Here is a 20,528-nt window from a genome sequence, read left to right on the forward strand (position 1 = left end):
AACTTGGCCGCTAGCACATACTCGGTTGAAGTTGTCATTCTACCATTCTACTACCATTATAAATAGGAGTAATATTTTCAACAAAAAGGTAAGATATTGATCTCTACCCACAGTACTTAAGAACTTCTACAATTCAGTTATTTCTCCACTCAAGTAAATTATTGACTTGATCATCGGAGGAACAACCGGAGAATCTAACTCCGCCCTCTTACGATTTTCTACTTGTGCAGGGAAGAACGACACGCCTCAGAACCGAACATTCGGAGGCTCAGAGGACCTCCATCAACCAGATCACTTCTCTCATTGACTGTTTGATATCAGCCATCAACAAATGTCAAAACATGAAAGATTTAGAGGACTACTACCTAAAAACGGCTTAAGCTTATAATTATAAGAAACATGCCCAATTCACATGTTTAAGATGAGGGTACAATAGGTAGTTCATGTGTTTTCAAACAAGATTTAACATTTTGTGTGATATCGAGAAGATGTAAACAATTATAGGTGGTTTACTTCCAAAAAAATAAAATTTAAAGATGCTAAATATCAATTTGGGCTAAAGTTAAGATGATTTTCGTATAAAAACCCATAAAAGAAAAACGAGCCAACTCCAAACTCAGTAGCAATAAAACAAATAGGACTTAATCTGCAAAAATAACCAGGGATCGTACCCACTCGCCTCTCCTTCCTCTTCCCTCCACCTAAAAAGAACCGGAAAAACGAAAAAGAATCATATATTCCCAAAATGTCCTTCCTTCTTCCCAAAATATCCCCGCCTCCTCCTCTCCTCCCCAACCCGAAAAGTTCTTCCCAAAACGCCCTCCCCCGATTCCACACCTACTCCTCCCCCTCCTCCCCTCCCTCTCCGCTCACCGACCTCGAGCTACCCGCGCCGGCGCAGGATAAGGAGAAGAGGAGGAGGGACGATTTCTACCTCAACGTCGGCATCGCCGTCCGTACTCTGCGCGAGGACGTGCCGGCCCTCTTTCACAAGGACCTCGACTACGATATTTACAGGTTTGCCACTCGAAGCCCCTAATCCCGACGAGCTTTCTTGTCGACGTCATCGTTCGCCCTTTGACATCTCACCGTGGAAATTTACGCTGCAAACGTTTGATTTGTTGCCAGCGCAAACCGCAAGGCAAGTGCAGCTGCAATTGCGGTTGCGCTTTTGCTCGTTTCGGTCTCAAACGCCGCAATTTGTTGGCGTGTCGTCCATCGCAATTTAAAATTTACAACTGATTTTTTTTTTTTGGGGAATTTAATTTATAGGGAAGATATAACGTTCATAGACCCTCTCAACACCTTCCAAGGGATCGAAAACTACCGGCTAATCCTCTGGGCTCTTCGATTCCATGGGCGTGTTCTTTTCAAAGAGATTGGGATCGGGGTGTTTAGGGTTTGGCAGCCATCAGAAAACTCGATTTTGATCCGATGGGAGCTTCAGGGGGTCCCACGCGTGCCTTGGGAGACTCAGGGTCGGTTCCAAGGAACTTCGAGGTACAAACTGGACAGACGCGGGAAGGTATACGAGCACAAAGTGGATAACTTAGCCTTCAATTTTCCTCGGACTGTGATGAAGCCGGTAACAGTGTTGGATTTGGTTGGGGCTGCCTGCCCAACAACAAGTCCCAACTTGTCATTCTGGGAGGACCAGTTGGGGGATTCATCCGCACGCCCGTGGGTTGAACTGTATCGGGCAGTTAGGCTGACCTTAGAGCAAGGAGAGCAGGGGCTTGGGAGTGTACATAAGAAGCTTTCTGATGGCTTGATCGTTTGTTCGTGACGTGCTGATACTTGTCTGATAGGAGCTTGGGAGTGTACATAAGAAGCTTAGAGGGATAATGTTGGTGAGTTCCCTTTTGTTTGATTCTGTATTATATATTGATGATATTTTGAAAATGTATGTTACATAAAAGCCACAAATACATGTAGTTCACTCTTTCAAGTTAGTAGCATTATAATGCGCAAATTTACATATATATGAGGAGAATAATGTATGTCACATTTGGAGACAACTATCAAGAAGGTATGCCATGCCCACATGTGATGGACGCATGCTTATACACAATACTTCCATTTCTAGTGCTACTTATCTAATTCGTTATGATGCTCATACACAGTACTTCCATTTCTAGTGCTACTTATCTAATTTGTAATGTCTCAGTGTATCATTTCAATGTTGGCGTGTTGAATAATAATAGAACAGTGGCTGTAAATGAGTCTTTATGGTCTCAATCTGAGTCTCGTCCAATATTTACATTATGGGTCTAAGATCAAATTGTTCACTCAGTTTTGAAGAAACACGTTTTGACTACAATTTCTCTGTATAAGATGTTGCAAATTTTAGCTTCAAATTCATTTACTAAACATCGTCTTATCTGTTTTCTAAGAGTTCGTTGTCAACTGACTCTAAACCCTCATCAAGTACTTTCTCTTTATTGTCTTGAACCTTTTGCTCATCCTATTGGAAAAAGCTGACAAATAATTGCTGCTCGATATATAGTTTTTATTCTTATGACTCGAGTATACACCTCTAACCAAAAGGTCACAAAATTTTGTTTTAGTTTTGAGTCATCTACTTGAGGTAGACCTTTAAGTCATAGTTACTGTTGTCTAGTGAGAGTAAGGAGTATCACACTGGTTAGTGTCATAGAGAGAGACCTGAACTTTCTCACTGTTGTCATAGTGAGGGTAAGAGGTATCACATTGGTTGGTGCATACAGATAGACCTGAACTTTCTCTTAGATCAAATATGATGTATAACAAAATGCCAAAGTCTCATGTAGAATATACACATCTTGTTCTTAAATCAATCAACTATAAGAATAAATAATTTAGGAGAAAAAACTTAAATATTCTAATCTATTAAATAAATACGCATAGGTTTAACCTTTGCACAAACTGAAATTCGTGCAAACTTTATCCGGTATAAGCTTTTTCAGTTGTTAGTCTTGTTTCCAGCCAGAGGCCTTGATGGCTGTTCTCTGGAGAATAGGGGAGAGGAGACGCCAATTAACTGGCTATTATATTTGACAGCAGTTACCAATCAATAAAGGTAAAAGGTAATATGGTTACAGGAAATATATAATCAATATTTGAACTGTATTAAACCATGAAGTATGAATAAATAAACTCAATTAGTACAAACCACAATATTATAACCTGAGGTGTGTTATTTACTTCTTCTTTTCAATTGTCAGACTTCTGAGAATTGCTCTGGATTAAACATATTATCGCGTGTGTTTCTGCTATTGCATTCAGATTTTATAAGTCAAAACAAAATTCTTTTACTTCTGCAGTCTACAAAATTGTTAAATTTTCAATAATTAAAAATATGATGCTATGGCATTTACATAAAAGCATATAAGTTAAATATTTACCTGGTCAATAATTCTCGTATCAGATCTTTGTCTTCCTTCAATCTGAGAAACACACCTACAGAATCTGTTGACCGATAGTTGTATTGTTGACCAACGATGCATCATTTGGTTTGGTGTGCGGCTCGTTGGATCGGTGGAGTATTGGATAAAGTAGTTGTTAGCTCTTTGCTAAAATTTATCTTTGTGTTGCCCCGTACCTTGTATGACGTCTTGGCTCGTGTTCAGCCAAGCAGACACGAGAAGTTTATCCTCGTGGACAGTCCAATTTTTGAACCGCGTGTAAGCCTTCTTCTTCTTTGTGGTCGGTGTTTCTTAGATGTCACTTGTTGTGTTGCCGATTGCGAGAACTCATTGATGGGGTGACCTTCTTCTACGACGTATGTGTAGAATGGCGGATAGAAGGTCGAACATTCACTAGTGAGGAGTTGCGAGTAGAAGTTTTGGGAGGGATCCATGAGATTTGTAATTTGATAGGAAATTATAGAGTTTTTTTTTATAAGAGAGTTTTGTGGAATTATTTTGTGTAGTGAATTGAGAATTTATAGGATTTTTTTAACTGTTCATTTTTTATTGAATTTTTTGCCAACGGCTCTATTCAACGGCTCCGAACCTTTACCAACGGCTCTTTCAAATTGAATTTTTTGGCAGTTAAATTGGCATCATCCATAGGGTGAATTTTTTGGCAGTTAAATTGGCATCATCCATAGGGTTTTTTTTTTGGGGAAAAAAAATTAAAGTACACGTTCGGAGCTCCTAAGCGCTCCATAAAGTTGTGGAGTGCTTGGGAGCGGATGTGGGCCCCACCACAAAAAAATCAGCCATGTAGGACTTCCGAGGCCCGCTGAGAGCTTGCTGTGGGCGTTAAGAGGTAGACTGTGAGCTCTCACCGCCACGTAGGCCTTGAGAGCGGTGGGAGCTTGCTGCCCTTGCCCCAAATATGGCAAGGAAGGCCTCGTCAGTCCTTCGCAGCAAGGAGAGAGAGAGAGAGAGAGAGAGAGAGAGACTTGTACGATGGGAAATGCTGCTGAATAAAGTAGAGAACAAAATCAAAAGAAGAGCTCAAATGAATGGGCTTGAAATTTGTCAAATCTCATATAAATAGAGATAATCACTTCACGAAAGAAAGGGGGAGAAAAATATTCCATTCCGCAACAAAAAAAACATATTGATACGAGGCGCTCATAGTAACCTCTTGGTTGTATTACACCCTGCACGCCAAAATTCAAATTGGAAGCAAACCATCAGACGTCAGTTGATTCCACAGAAGAGGAGCATTCATCATCCTTATGATCATCTTGCATTGAGGGAGGAATACGTTGCTCGACGGCAGCAGTCAGAAGCGAGCCTTTCTTTTACGGTTCGTGTACTTGGTGTCAGGAGGTACAGTATGGCCCTTCTTCCTCATTTGTTCCTTCTTTTTCAGTACCCATTGCTTCCCTCTCCCCCCTTTCTTCGTCACTTTCAACCTCTTCTTCGGCCTGTTTCGTTCATAAATACCAACCTGCATCCAAGTATAACCCCCCAACACAGTCAATTTGTGTTTTTGACATTATCCTGTATGATCGAATCTATTTGTTAACACAAAAAACAAGCAAGAGAAGACGTGAGTGGGGGTTAAAATCTCCAAAACTAAAATGACCATGCATGAGTACTGCAAGCACAGTATAAAGAAGATCCTGTAGCTGTTATGTCCAGTAAATGAGTTGCGAGATAGCTTAGTCAACTAAGCAACACGAGTGGAAAAGGTAGCATCACGTAAAAACCTTTGAACCGCAGTGGAATGCAAAGTTTTTTCTTTCTTTCTTTCTTTCTTTTTTTTGCCCCTACAACTATCAGCACACAAATCATAAGGATATATACAAGGTGTTATGTGGAGAATCAGAGGCCAGGCCCCCTACTACTATGCAAGCGAGCAAGTGGCAGATAAATTTTGATAACTTATACCACATTAATCATGACATATACCCAATATTTAAAATAGTCAATAAATATATAAAGAATGAAGATGCTTTGGAGTTATCTCATCTATCCATCAAGTTCAGAAATAAACTTTGCATAATATCTACGTCTACATTTCAATAACATCTCCCCAAATTGTTGTCTAATGTGCGTGGGCATAGACCATGGTTAACAGCCTGGGCTTTCCAAGTTATATAGCGAACATATGATCTCATGCAGCAAGCTAAATCGCAAATCGCTTTTGTATGTGGATAGGTAGCAAGGAGTTTTCCAGATCAACTTCTCAAAATTTAACATGTATTCAATTTACCGAATAGTTCCGAGCACTTATTATGCATGCTATCCCCAGCTAGCACTTTATTTGAGCACATTGCTACTATGACATTGGTTTATGTTGTCATCGAGAGTTCTAGGCAAATGTACCAAGTAACAGAATATTTGCATTACATCAACCAAAATGCACTTGAAGCAGTTTTAATCAATAATGCATCATACGACCTGCACAGTATAAAGAATGTGTTCTTGAAAAAGTTTCATTCAGCTTACTGTTTGATTTTCGTCATCAGCACTTTCATCACTGTCATCGCTGCACATCTCTCCATCTTCACCTTTGCCCTTGGGGAGCGTTGTTTGTGTTGAAGGTGGACCACAAGTGAGAACAAGATAAGCCTTCCTGGCCCGCGTACTGATACATGAATGTGGTTTGAGAAACATTAGCTTGCATAAATAAGCAAACAACATTAAATTACACGAGTACCTAATGTATAGCAATCGTTATCACTGTCTATTTTGACAAATAAAATAAACTAAACTAAAATAAAAAAAATTCAAGACCAGGTATCCCAATGAAAGCAATTGTTAGCTACTGTTGTGTATCCATGTAAGATGCTATACGTGAACCAGGTAATATGAGCTTAATAAGGAAAAAAAGGGCATCCCCTTCCAAGCTAGTACTTCTTCAACAAAATAAGTCAACTGTGGATCAGAAGGCTTAAAAAAAGGGCATCCCCTTCCAAGCTAGTACTTCTTCAACAAAATAAGTCAACTGTGGATCAGAAGGCTTTCAGACATATGACATAGGTTCACTGTAGTACTTCTTCAACAAAATAAGTCAACTGTGGATCAGAAGGCTTTCAGACATATGACATAGGTTCACTGAAGGCTTTCAGACATTTGACATGAGTTTTCACTGGTTATACATGATGTCATCCCTCTATAATTCTTCCAAATTTTCAGTGAAGGAGCCCATGGACAAGAAAGAAGGTTGCCACGAGAGGTGGCAGCTGCAGTTTAGGTTCATGCAACAAAGAAACCTTTCAAATAGTCCTTGACTAAGATGAAGAGAGAAGATGATAATTTAGCTACAAAGAACTTGCATGTTTAGGTGAACCCCATAGACACAGGATACGCTAACCAGATTGACAGCTAAAGTTATGACCAAAGTTTCTGATGAATATTTTGTCAAAATTCCCAGGCTCTGAGGTGTAGATCAGTCCAGACTTATCTTGCCATTCTGTCTACTTACTGCATATATAACCACCTCGGTGTTCCTCTTATTATCACCGTAAAACTCATTTTAAATCACTTCTTACAGAAGTTCTGTTTTTCTTTGAGTCTTTTCATTGTACCATTAGAACCATATGATTCTGCACCCATCCTTCTGTCCAGAAATAAGGCGCTCTAAGACAGATATATGGGCTTCATGTCGGATTTTAGTTTAGATCAAAGGATCCACTGACACATTTCAATTCTCGGGGATACATAGATCCTTCAGTTCATTCCATTTCATCTGTCAATCCATTACAGTTATCATGAATTGTGAACCCTTTATATAGGAAATGCCATAACTACTCTTTCTTGCAAATATACAGTTCTTTCTTCGCTGTTCTTGTTTAGCCTTTCTTCCATGATTTGAGTAAGAACACAGATGTTGCTAGGCAACATGCAGAGTATTGTGTCATATTGGACTTCATCAAACGTAAGTACAACCACATCTGTCTTTTCTGTGTCATGAATTGTGAACCCTTTATATAGGAAATGCCATAACTACTCTTTCTTGCAAATATACAGTTCTTTCTTCCCTGTTCTTGTTTAGCCTTTCTTCCATGATTTGAGTAAGAACACAGATGTTGCTTGGCAACATGCAGAGTATTGTGTCATATTGGACTTTATCAAACGTAAGTACAACCACATCTGTCTTTTCTGTGTGTATGTGCATATTTGTAGCAGAAGCAATGGGAGCAACTAAAACAAAATAACAAATTAACAATTAACTTTGTAATTTCACGCGCTATTTGCGAATTGCACTTATCACATATCAAGATATATAAAAGCAAAGGCTTCAGCTATGACTAATATTATCTCCCTACCTACAGATCAAGTAGAAAAACTACCAATAACCCTCTTCTTGCCTTTATTTTTGTGTGTGATTTTGTTATTTCCTTGCTCTCATTCTTCTCTCCATATTCTTATTTCCTGTTTCACTGCTATCAATCTAAACAAAAGAAGTGTGGCACATGTGGACACATATCATTCATTAGGTGTAATACAGCTGGGTACACAGATGAGGCATCGATTAAATCATAGCCTCTTTTTAATTTTGAGCACTCTCCCACTCTTCGATAATGGAAGTTGCAACCTATTATTGCTCCTTTCCATGTCATATTTACTAAATGTCTAGTTATTTTAGCAGATGTGATGATATTTATATCTGTTGTTGTGGATCTATCCATACTCCATATGACCTCATTTGCAATTATTTATGAATCCTTCCCCTGATTCAATCAAACATTTTGTACATTAAGTTGAGAAAAAAAAACTGTAAGTTTGGAATCAGGACTTGAGGCATTGGTCTTCTATAACAGCTATTTAGCTCATACAGCCAACACCAATAAATTGTTCTTATCCAACAGATTAGATATGTATAATGCCCTAGCCCCCATCCAAAAATGAGATGATGCCAGCACCGACTTCCAAAGATTACTTGCACTGCTCGTTTAGTATACTAAGTTTCAATTAGCACAGAATATACATCCGGACTTCCATAATCGAAATTGCACTGCTCGTTTAGTATACTAAGTTTCAATTAGCACAGAATATACATCCGGACTTCCATAATCGAAAGTTCGAAACACAACCTTCACGTGGCTAAAACCTCAAGGTGCCTTGGTTAAGCTGGGTTTAGGCAGTTTCTTAAGCAGCTGTTTGGCTCATCGTGCACCACTAGACACCTAACACTTCCTAAGACATTTGTTCCTAGTATCAAACTGTACCTTTTTGCCGGCTATCAGTATGTGTTTTACGAGGCTATGCCTCTTATAAAGCATAGAATGAATTTCCACAGTTTGAACAAAACCTCTCTATAATCCAAAGGCAAGAATACATAACAGAAATAAATTAATATGAAGTCATGCTGGTATGGGATGTATGAACAGCTAATACAATGGCTTGGACAAGATTTCTTCTTTTAGTAAGACCTACCCATAAACACATATGTATGAACAGCTAATACAATGGCTTGGACAAGATTTCTTCTTTTAGTAAGACCTACCCATAAACACATTTATTACTATTATTTAAGAAAAGCCAACTTTTGGGGTTCTACCCCTATGCATATCACAAATTTCAAAAAATTCTTACAAATGTCCTAAAAAATTTCAATTCTTCAGAAATCATAGAAGAAGCGTAATTTGAAAATGTAAAAAGAAATAACTATTTCCAAGTTAATCACGTTCAACAAAAACCTAACGCCCCCATGCTTAACCAAGATCCCAAAACCGTCAAAACCAACAAGGGGTTGTTTTCGATGCATAATCTTCGTTCAATTCAATTCCAAGCGAGAACAACAGTGAGAAGGAAACAACGAGAACTGTTGCAGGGAGAAGGAAAACAACAATTTGACATTGAAGTTACCATGAATTGCGTCATAAAGATTGGTTGAAGCACATGAACTTCATAAAATGACTGTCCAAGTTCTCACCATCAACATAAGCCCCATAAAGATTGGTTGAAGCACATGAACTTCATAAAATGACTGTCCAAGTTCTCACCATCAACATAAGCCCCAATTCTCACATATTTATTCAAAAAGTTTCATAAAATGACTGTCCAAGTTCTCACCATCAACATAAGCCCCAATTCTCACATATTTATTCAAAAAGTTTGATTTGTGTTAAATTTTTCTCCATTATAATCATATGATATGATTATCAGATATTATCATCCTTATGAATATATCAGCCATTGCCCTTGGGTGTGGAAAGGACAGAATTGACAGTATTTGAATTCGGGCCCGATCGCTTTCGCCTTTATTTGAATTTGAGTCGGACACTCGGTTATTGTTTGAATACGATTCGGCTAAATACTTACGCATTTGATAATTATTCGTGAATGTTCAAATAGCTCAGGTGGCAAGATGTTTTGAACATTTCATTATGTTTTAACAACTGGAACACAATATTTTATGTTCGGCACAAATTCTTGTTTTTAACTAATGACTATCCATTACATTTTATTTTATATTATAATTAATTGGTAGGATGTTAACAACATTTATTTGCACAAATACTATGTCATGCACCCATTGCGTGCACCAGAGTACTAGTATATTCTTAAAAAAATTGCTTTTTAATTGGATTAAGCTCTACAAACTAATAATAAATAATTCGAGAGGTCAATGCTGAAGAATTCTGTTCCAAGAAATGAAACACCAAAATAGAAAGCCTTTCTCCAGCACGGCACTACCAATCATGCAGTGTAACAGTTGTAAACAACAGAGAAAAGCAATAAAAAGAAAAATCTTCAGATAGCAGTTGATTGTATGTGCATAACATGAGTAAATGCATCAGTTACCTGTGGGGATAGTCAACAACCACACCACCTGCAAATCCAGCACGCATAGCATAGGTCATGATCATTTCACTCTGGTCCATATTTTCAGCATACAGCTGCAACACTGCTCTTGCCCCCCGAGCTAGGCATCTATATAGTGAACCAAAGAAAGCTCTGCATATCAAGAATTCCAAATTAAGCACTGCTGCGGAAACATTACGATTTGATAATTAACAAAGGAAAGGTTCTATGGGATATACATACTTCAATCTCAACCTTGGCTCATGAGAAGATGTTTGAGCATAACACAACCACTGGAAAGGACAAAATAAATCGCAGTGTTAGCACTATGAAGAAAGTATAGATCACTGGCCGTTGTTGTTGTTGTTGCTGCTGTTGTCATAAATATAATAAGACCACTTAACCATATCCTACTTCACTTGTTATGAATATATGATGGAAGAAACAATTAACCAATCAGTGCTAACTACAATGGCAATAGAAAATTCACAAGGAAGTAATCAGGATCTTTACAGCTAACTTTTCAGGCATAATCATATGTTTAATAAGATCTGGTATCCTCAAGTGCTAATTAAATCCAAAGCTAGGAACTATCAAGCAACTGCAATACATAATTGCTAACATGCCATTACAGACCATGAATCTCATACTTGAACATTTGTGCCTAACAAAGGAAAGCAACTACCAACTGGACGATATTTGTTTGTTGAAACTATTTTATGATATGACAACAAATAAGTGACGGCAAGTAAAAGGAGATAAACAACATTTTCGCAAAATAAAGAAATTTGAAATATATCTGAAAATCTTCAAAGAGTAAAGTTAGCCTGTTTGGATGAAGGATAGAGAGGGAGAGGGGAAGAGAAATGTTAGGGTCAACGAAAGAAGTTAACAAAGATAGAGGAGCAAACTCTTAACAGATGAGGAAGATGGTGTACTCTGACAAACCTGAACTGCAGAGATACTTATGGCACCATCAATAACCCCAGGTCGCAACCCTAAACCCTGTGATATGATTAGTTACAAATCAGTAGAAAAGGAGTAGTTAACCAGGGAATAATGATAATAACGCGCAAGTAAACAATTCAATAAATTTCAAACATAAACTTAAGAATAATCAACTATGAAAGATGACCATTGGAGCTTGGCATCAAAAAAATTCCGTCAATTGATTCGCAAACTATAATCTTAGATCCATGTCACTCAGAGCAGCCAATCAATACAATGGCACATGTTCAGCCTGCTCTTTGGCTCAGCAAGGTGTCTCCAGTTACTCAGGTCATAAAGGATGACTATGTTTATTAGGTCCTATGTGACTCAATTAAACATCTGATTTCTCTGTCAAGTCAAAATCTTAACCCCTCCCAGGAACTACATCGAGAGCCAACTAAAAATATTAGGCAACTTATCCAAATAATAACCAATGAGATTGTTGTATTTGGATAAAAGTCACCTTCCTTTGATCTTCTGTAAAATATTTAGCCTAACAGTTCAAAAAAAAAACATTAGGAAACTACCTGACCCATATCAGCAAGCAAAAGATCACCTTCCACCTCACGCTCCACCGCAACATCTAATGTTTATAAAACAATACGTAAACAAAAACAATAATAATAATAATAATAATAATAAAAATAATCACACACCGGATGTCACAGCAATCAACAAATTACTCACTTAGCATCGATTGTGAAATATCATAGCCAATCCAGTGATGCCCATTCTCAGACAAGGTCTCCCCACTGAGCCCTGATCCGCAGCCTGACAAATAAACAAACAAATAAGCGAGAAGAAAATGTTCGAAGCATCCTGACCCGCTAAAAGATTACGAAAATATAACTAAACAAATAAGCGTTAATAGGTGCTCACAGAAGCAGTAACAAAATCTAACAACAACAACAACAATAATAAAAACTCGCCTATATCGAGAAGGAGACGAGGGACTCCGTCGTTGGGCAAGTTGAGAAGCTCCAGGGCTCTCTCAGAAATCCTAGCCTAAAAAAGGAGGAGCTTTTGAGAGAATAAATATAAAGAAAAGATTGATCTGTTTAGAAAGGAAAGGGGAGGGTTTCTACTTGAATGTCAACAATACGAGAAGAGGTGGTGTACTTGCGAGCCTCGGATTCGTTGTAGTAGATCTCCGGCGGCGCTTGTAACTCCGGCCGAGGCATCCCTACACAGCGAAGACGACGACGACGACGGCGACGAAGAGGAGATTATGGGGAGCAAAGATTGCGCTGCGCTCTATCTGGAGGCGGCTGAGGCGAAGTGGGGCTGCAGGAGTTGGGCGGCTGAGGGTTGAAGGCGGAGGGTGGTGCGGGCTTGGTCAGGGACTGGAGGTAACGGCGGTGTTGGTGGTGGAGAGGTGGCTGGAGGTTGTAGAGGAGCTTGAGAGAGAGAGAGAGAGAGAGAAAGAGACGGGGAGTTGGCGGGGAAGATGAAGGCCGGCGGCGGATTCTTGGCGGGGGTTTGGGGCAGTCGTCGGCAACGGGGTCGGGGAGCGGCGGCGGTGGTGCGGCGTAGCGGGGAGAGAGAAAAACTGAGGGAATGCGGCGGGTTGGGGAAGAAGAGGAGGAAATTAGGGTTATGAAAAATAAAATAATAATAATAATAATTACGAAATAAAATAAATAATTATGTGAAAATTATCTACACATCAAAACGTACCAGTTATAATACTACAACTACAACTGTTAATACGCAATAGTAGAAATAATGCAAAAATTTGTACAATTAAACAAGAATAATTAATAAAAAAATATAATTACTTACATTTAAATCAAATAATCATAAGATAATTATCTATCTATATCTATACAATAAAACGTAACAGTTGTGCTAATACGACAGCTGATACGCGATAATTGAAATAATACAATAATTTATACCAATAATATATAATTAATAATACTACATATTACACAAAATAATACTTGCATGGATACTTGTATAATTAATTTTTTTTCCTTCTTGCATGGATACCTCACTGAAGTTGGTAGTTTTTGGTTATAGCGAAATCTATATTTCGGATGGTGACGAGGAGCAAAAATGTGACGAGGAGATAACATATTCATTGTGGGGTGATGTCCATAAACTGGTTCTATTTGAAACATCAAATAGGGCATTTTTAAGAAAGGATCTCAAGGAGCTTCGTATGACATTGATCACAGCAGGTAAGAAGTAGTTGGAGCACGGTTGGATGATGAATCATACAGGGTACAAAATACTTTGAAAAACAAAATATTTATGTGAAACATACGCATAGAAAATGTATACAATTTCATGTTTGTTATAGACGACCATGCATCATGAACCCATCACATCCTTCAAGTTACATCTTTGAAAAGGGTCTCTCTTTTATTTGACTCTCGCCTGCCTACTAAATTTTCAAACAGAGTGGTTACCTTCCCTCTTGAGCGACAACTAATTAATTAACTTGCTGATTTATGCAGCAAACTTTCTTTTATATCGCTATGTTAATTAACTGCTTCTCTCTATAATTTCTGATGCTGAAGTTTCGATAGCAACACAAGAAACATTTGACATGTTTCATATCATGAATATGCAGCGGGCGTTTGTCCTATTACTTGCCCTCTGTAACTTACATTGTCCTATTCCTTCGATTTTGTGTATGAGTTCTGCAATAAGCAGGGTCATCGATGAAGTGTATGTCTGTGACAAACTATCTGATTAGTGATTGAATTTGGACATAATTAGCAATCTAAGCCGTCTTTGTCAGTAATTATTTATGTTGATTGCAACTCGAGCCACTAACCACCAGTGTCTGCAGTGGGAAATAAATAAATAATTAGGAGGTAGAATGTAGTTTTCGTTACTTTGTTTTAACAGTACCATGGCATGTCCCTTAAGTTTAAGCTCTTCCTTCTAGAGTTGGCCACGAGTTCAAAGTCCCGTGTCCGTTTGTGGATGTGATGCTATAATTAAACAAGAGTAGAAACAGGGGATGTCATTGTGAGGCTGAGTGTGACGCAATTATAATTTACAGTGGGAGAGCGCAAAGGAAAAAGCGTAGTACATTTTGTCTTCATCAATGATTGAGTTGCACATTTGTGCTGTTACGGCTCTGTTCATGTGAAAAGGCTTTGATACTTCTTTCTTCTTCTTCTTCTTTTTTTCTCTTTTTTTTAATTAATTTTTTCGCCCATGATCCCTCAGACCATGGTTAAGGGACGCTCCCCAGTGCACGGCCTCGGGTATTCTAGAAAATTAAATTCTTACGTGCGCTCATCAAGAGTGTCGAAGGTTAGGCATTCAAGGGTGTATTTTTGACACAATTGTTTCTAGCTCTTTCTGATACTGATACATTAATTGAAATGATTATCACGTTGCAGCCTAGGGCAAAGCCCTTTTAATTTTTTGAGATGTCATCGGTGACTATTATATGTTCATTTGTTACAACTAATAAAGCGAAGACCGAGTAGTTTTGATTTTGGTCGCCAAACCCATACTTTAACTGCGGGTCTAGCTTGTGGATGCCAATTAAGTTGGTTCTTTCCTTTAAAAAAAAAAAAATCTATTATTGTCAGCTTTCATTCTTTTCCTAGTACACAGTAACAAATACAATATGAATTTTATTGAAACACGTGGGACAAATGTAACACGATGTTTTGGAGGAAGAGAGGGGGCCAAACAATCCTCCAGCCTCCCCATTTTGTACCTACCCTCCCGCTTGATCAACCTCCACGTGTACGGTTGCTTGAACCAGACCGGCCACGTCCGGCCTGGATCACCACCCGATTGCTCGACACGTTCCTCAAAGCGTGATTAGGAAACCCTGACTCAGCTTGCAGGGAGTACAACACATGATCAATCCTGTTAGGAAACAGTAGCACCGGTGAAAAATCAACGGTCCAGGTCGTACCGTTACTTTTCACCGTCGCCCTCGCCGCCGTCGATCTCGCTGTCATCCCGTCCACCCCGTTCCGTTCCACGAAAACCCCGTCGACATCCGTGAAGCCTCCGTTTGTCTCGTCTAAACGCACAATATCGGTCCCTTTACCTCCGGAGAACAAATTATCAACAACATTTACCGATTTAATCACTCCCTTCACCGATTTAAACACAACGTTCCCACCGCCCAAAAAGAACGAATTTGACACGACGAGCTGAACGGGGTCCTCGGACACTATACTAGTGAAATCCAAATAACAGTTGACTATTCTTGTCTGGGTCAGGTTCGGTAGTTTCAAATATATACCGGTCCCCCCGAATGCCGTTGCTTTATTGTAACAATGCACCCCAGTTAGCGTGTTAGCCTGACCGGAGACCAAAACCCCGGTAGCTGCCGAGAAGATAACGGTATCTGTAACGGCATTGTCGTTGCCGTTCAAATTTATCCCGTTACCAGAGAAATTCCTCTCTCCGGGGTCCCCCCCTGCCGTAATATGCTGACCTATGTAATTCCCTCGGATAAACGTCTCGTGGCCGCCTTTCACCCAAACGCCGTCGGATTCGAAATGTACGATGTAACAGTTGTCGATGGTCGTCCTGAGCGAGTTAACGACAGCGACTCCGCCGCCGCGGTAATTAGCATCTAACATCAGGTCCCTTAGCGTGATGTACTCGTAATCGTAGCCTGAAGTTGATAGCAGTTCGGTAGCATTGGCTGCTGCTCTTGCTGATTGTGAGCTCGACGCGGCCGAGGACCACAGCTCGATCAGATACCTGTCCGTTGGGAAGTCATCGGACGCTCGTAATGAACCGCCATGGATCTGATCGCATCAAGATTCGGAGATTATTGTGATTTAAAATTCGTCGGGTAACTAACTATGGCCCTGGTATCGTAGTAGTTTGAAACGAAGGACTTACTCTGAAATTACCGCCTCCTGACGAGGGTAACGCTACGGGATTACTGATCAAGTATGACCCACCGTCGAGGTGTAACTCGGCCCCACCAACGTCTTTGATCCCAGCCATCAAATCGTGATCGGACGGCGCATTGAAGGCGTCCGATATGGCCCTTCTGATCGCAGACGTTGAATCTGCACTCCCCGTTGGATCAGCACCGTAATCCGTCACGTGGTACACACGCGAGCCCGACGGGCTCTGCACGTGAAACAGCGGTTAATCTTTGTCAAGGCGAATCACATCACAACAAAAGCTTACCGATAATAATAGAGATTAAGAGAGCGATTATTTTAGCACAGTGAATATTTAAAAAAGTAAAGCAACTCTTCGATTGTGGCTCAAGTGGAACTCGTTCACCTAAAATGAATTATTATTATTCTTTAACTCGCAATAATTAAATGATTACATTTAATTTCGAGGTCTGAATTTAATTAATATTATTTTTGTAATTAAGCTGGAAAGGTTGCTAGTTGGTTGAAAGTAAAATAAATAATATTAATAATAAAGATGGTGCAACTTTTAATCATAATTATCTTTTGGAGTTTTTTTTTTTTTTTTGTATTTATCCCCCTAAAGTAAAATGTCATGCTCATTAAAATGAAGTGGCTTCTTTAAAATAGGTAGCCCAGAAATTCTCATATGGGCCGAAGGCGCGGAAAACAAAAGAAGCTAAAAAAAATATCACAAAAGAAATTCTTGTTATCTTAAAATGAAAGCTAGGAACTTTGGAGATTTCAACAAAAAAAGTTGAATACAACTTTTAAGTGGCCCAGACAAAATTATGATCTGCACTCGAGACCTTCTAACCAACTTTCTTGCTTAAATATGAAGAAAAACATGAAAAGGAGAAAATAAAGGAGGGGGAAAAAAAAAACAAAGATCGATCTTAGGAGCCGTTTGCTTGGAAAGTAACCTCTAAAAACCGTCACCTTGACTAGTTGTCGTAATAAATCTAGAAAATTTTACACACATAAAAAAAATGCAAAATCCCTAAGAATGATGATAATCATATTTATTATTTTGTCGTTATTTAAAAAATCATGGTTTTTCTGACAGCTCCCAATGCCTAAATCCCCAACAAATAGAATAAAAAATAAAAACAAAAGGCAACATTAATGATAAGGGAGTTCTACATTTGGAAATTTCAGAATTTAAACAATCCAAAGCATAACTTAAGGGATTACCCCAATCAAGAAATTCAAGAAAACTACATATATATACACGCATCAAGAAATAAATTAAGAGACAAGGGATGGTATGGTGTACCGCAGGTGCAGAGGCCGGAGCTGTGCCAGCGGCAACCTCAGCCATCACCCTCTCGATCCGACGGTCGGTACGCTCCCGGTGTTTATGGGCCCCATCAGCCCGGGCCTTTGGGCTTGCTGCACTAACAAGGCCCGTAATAAGCCCAAGAACAAGAAGAGGGAGGAATAGGTGGCCAAAACTTGAGCCACCATTTCCTGCTCTTCCCTTGATCATATCTTTTCTCTCTCTCTCTCTCTCTGCTTCTTGTTTCTCTCTCTCTCTCTCTCTCCCCCCTCTTTTTCTTATGCTTGTTTTTGTTTCTCTCTCTTCTTCATGAAGGAGTGGGATTGGGCTGTTTTTGTAGGGGAATTTAGGGAGGAGAGAGAGAGAGGGAGGGATTAAAGAAACTGAAGAGAGAGAGAGAGAGAGAGAGAGAGAGAGGAAGAAGCATGAGGAGAGGGTGAGGGGTTGTTTAATGAGGTAATAAATAAATGAAGTTAGAGATGTTTAGGTGTTTGATTATGTGATATAATAATAATAATATTCTAATGTGATTGCCAAGATATATTATTGGGAGAAGAATCGTATATATGCCATCGATTAGATGATAAAAGTGATTTATTTTCGTAGACTAAATTAATATACAAAGTCTCAATAAATAGGCGCACACAAAAAAAAAAGGTTATATATATAAGACATGAAATACATATATGTGTACGCTATTACGTATAGATCATAATACGGAGTAAAGAAATATGTGCACCAGTACTATAGTTAAAAAATGATGAAAGGTTGAAAATGAGGGCATGAGATAAGAGAAGGTTAACCAAGGATCATAAATTATGCAGTAGACGAATTGTATGTGACAATTTCATCATATATATTGCATATAATAGTCATGACAATATGACAATCTTCATGTAATTTCCTTTTACTGACATTTTTTTTTCTTCCTCTAAGAAACAGTTTTATTTGTACCACCATGTGTCATCTTTTCCAAGTGCCATAAACATGGTCCCATATTTTTTTAGCTTTGCTACAGGGATTCAAAATATGGGACCGACATGGGGAACAAACGAGGTGTCCATCTCCTATTGTTACATGGATTCAAAATAAGGGAGACACCTCACATATCCCCTCTCACATATCCCCTGTTGATCCCATGTTTTGAATTATTGGGGAATTTTTTTTTGGTTGCTATTTGTAGCCTGTGGGGCTGTGCCATGAAAGGATTTATTTATGGGAGGGATGCTGTCTCGTCGACATCTGTCCATTTGCTACTTCGTGTCCGCTGGCCGATTAAATCCTCTCAACGTTTCCCCAAAATAAGAAGCTCCTAGCCCCTCTCTTAGGTGTACTCTCCTTTTGCGCGTTCAATGTCTAATCTAACACCCAGTGACAAGTTTTTACTGGCCACCACAAAATCATCAATTAGTCATGCATTAGTATATGTTTGGGTTATTGCTATTAGCCCCTCAAATCTTTGAAATTGATGACATACATACAAGTCCCCCAACCCAACTCCTCACGAGCATCACAATTTGATCCTTCAAAGACTACATTGCAAGACCCCTTGAGATCTGAGAACCTATATATTAGCGCCTAAATAACTATATTTTGGCCCGTTGATATTTCATTTGGTTGTTTGTTAAGGCGACGTCAATTGTGACCTATGAAAAAGGAGTACCTTACCTTCCTTGGTCCTTGCATAACATTTATTTGGACCATTCAATGGGGAAGGGAAGCTTTGTGTTTGGGGGACCCCTTGGTTTTTTTGGGGCTAGCCTAGGGATAAGATAGGCTAGGGGCATACGAGATGTTTTGTGATGAATTGAGATCCTCTCCTCATGAATCTCTCCTGATATTCTCTCGTAAGCCATCCTAGCATTTCATTAATTTCATGATCGACGGCCAAGATCAACTTTTTTAGAGTGAGAGGTTGGGAGAGGTAGGAGAGATCTTGGCCGTCGATCGTGAAATGAAAGGCCAAGATTTGCTTACGAGGAAATATTAGGAGAGATTCATGAGGTAGGAGAGGTTGGATTTAAAAACGTCTGCTTTCTTTCGTGGGATTCTAATTCTTTTTCTTCATCTTTATTCCTACCTTACTTTATATAACTTCTACTCGAGAAAGAAACTTTCCTGGGTTTTTTTTTTTTTTTTTGATTGGAGGGTGCTGATGACTAGAAATTTGGAGAGCAAGAAAAGTGTGGCAGCCAACCGAACTTTAGGCCATACTTTTTTCAAAAGCCTTGTTTTCTCTTTGCTAGAAAAGATACACGGACCTCGGCAATTTAATTTTGTAAATCTCCGTGACTTTTTAAGGAGCTCAACAAGCAAGGGTGAGAGTCCACAATAATGGCATTAAATGTCTTAGAATCAACATATAGTCCAAGTATAGGTGGAACAATTAGTGATAGAGACATAGAGTTACCAAACTTGGCACAAAAATCCCTATGTTTTCCTACTAATAGCTTGGAATTGAGACCAACGGGGCATGGAAATGGGTGAAGTAGGTTTCGGTTCAAACTTGTTACGCATCCAATTCCCTACCAAACTCCTATATCTAAATATAATTATATATATTTAGATATAGGAAAAGCTACATAATTAAATCAGTAGAATTTGAGAATATGTGATTGAAGCGGCATTGGTGCGATTAACAACAAATTGTGGTGCCCTTTAAATTTTTCCTTTAAACATTGCCTGCGATAATTTGGTAGGGATATCTCAAGGGAATTAAAGCTAAGCACCCTCATTAATTGCGGATGCTTATTATATTAATTAAGCTGAGATATTAATGATGTGATGATAGTAAATGATCAGTTTCATGTGTCAGCATTTGGTGGCGAGGGTTAATTAAGGAGGCAGTCGTTGCCATGGGGGAGGAATGAGTCACACAGTAAGATTATATATGTTACTAGCTATGTATATGAAATTAAAATTAGGTATGGAAACTCATAAATGAACTCATTTAGAGTCATATGAAATGGATATTTAATATTTAATACCTGTATTCAATCCGATACGAATATGATTTTTTCCCCTTTTCTTTTCCTTAAAAAAAAAAATCAGATTTGGGATATTCTTGCGGATATGAAAAGCAATTTGATGATTCAAAAGTCTCATTCATGATTTGTGACATATTTAAATAATTTTTATATTACCTTGTCATATGCTTTTTTAGCTTTTACTTTCTTTTTCACCCCCCCCCCCCCCCCC

The 20,528-nt window shown here is 38.8% G+C and overlaps 3 protein-coding genes across 3 annotated transcripts; 1 reads left to right on the plus strand and 2 right to left on the minus strand.

Moving 5' to 3' along the window:
• LOC109845563 (uncharacterized protein C6orf136 homolog) lies at positions 652-2,250 on the plus strand. The gene is made up of 2 exons (XM_020414829.1): positions 652-1,017; positions 1,273-2,250. Exons 1-2 carry the CDS (start codon positions 746-748, stop codon positions 1,784-1,786), a joined length of 786 nt encoding a protein of 261 aa, XP_020270418.1. The 5' UTR covers positions 652-745; the 3' UTR covers positions 1,787-2,250.
• LOC109845066 (probable 18S rRNA (guanine-N(7))-methyltransferase) lies at positions 4,430-12,674 on the minus strand. Its single transcript, XM_020414252.1, has 9 exons — positions 12,269-12,674; positions 12,113-12,188; positions 11,871-11,954; positions 11,711-11,766; positions 11,142-11,198; positions 10,437-10,486; positions 10,194-10,346; positions 5,889-6,027; positions 4,430-4,884 (listed from the first exon to the last, which is right to left on the minus strand). The coding sequence occupies exons 1-9, from the start codon at positions 12,362-12,364 to the stop codon at positions 4,717-4,719; spliced, it is 879 nt and encodes a 292-aa protein (XP_020269841.1). The 5' UTR covers positions 12,365-12,674; the 3' UTR covers positions 4,430-4,716.
• On the minus strand, positions 14,770-17,725 carry LOC109845206 (polygalacturonase QRT3-like). The gene is given in 4 exon segments (XM_020414427.1): positions 14,770-14,931; positions 14,933-15,925; positions 16,023-16,259; positions 17,328-17,725. Coding segments are annotated over 4 exon segments (1,503 nt in total). The 5' UTR covers positions 17,541-17,725; the 3' UTR covers positions 14,770-14,871.

This window comes from Asparagus officinalis, chromosome 6, assembly GCF_001876935.1.
Source record: "Asparagus officinalis chromosome 6, Aspof.V1, whole genome shotgun sequence".
Lineage (NCBI taxonomy): Eukaryota > Viridiplantae > Streptophyta > Magnoliopsida > Asparagales > Asparagaceae > Asparagus > Asparagus officinalis.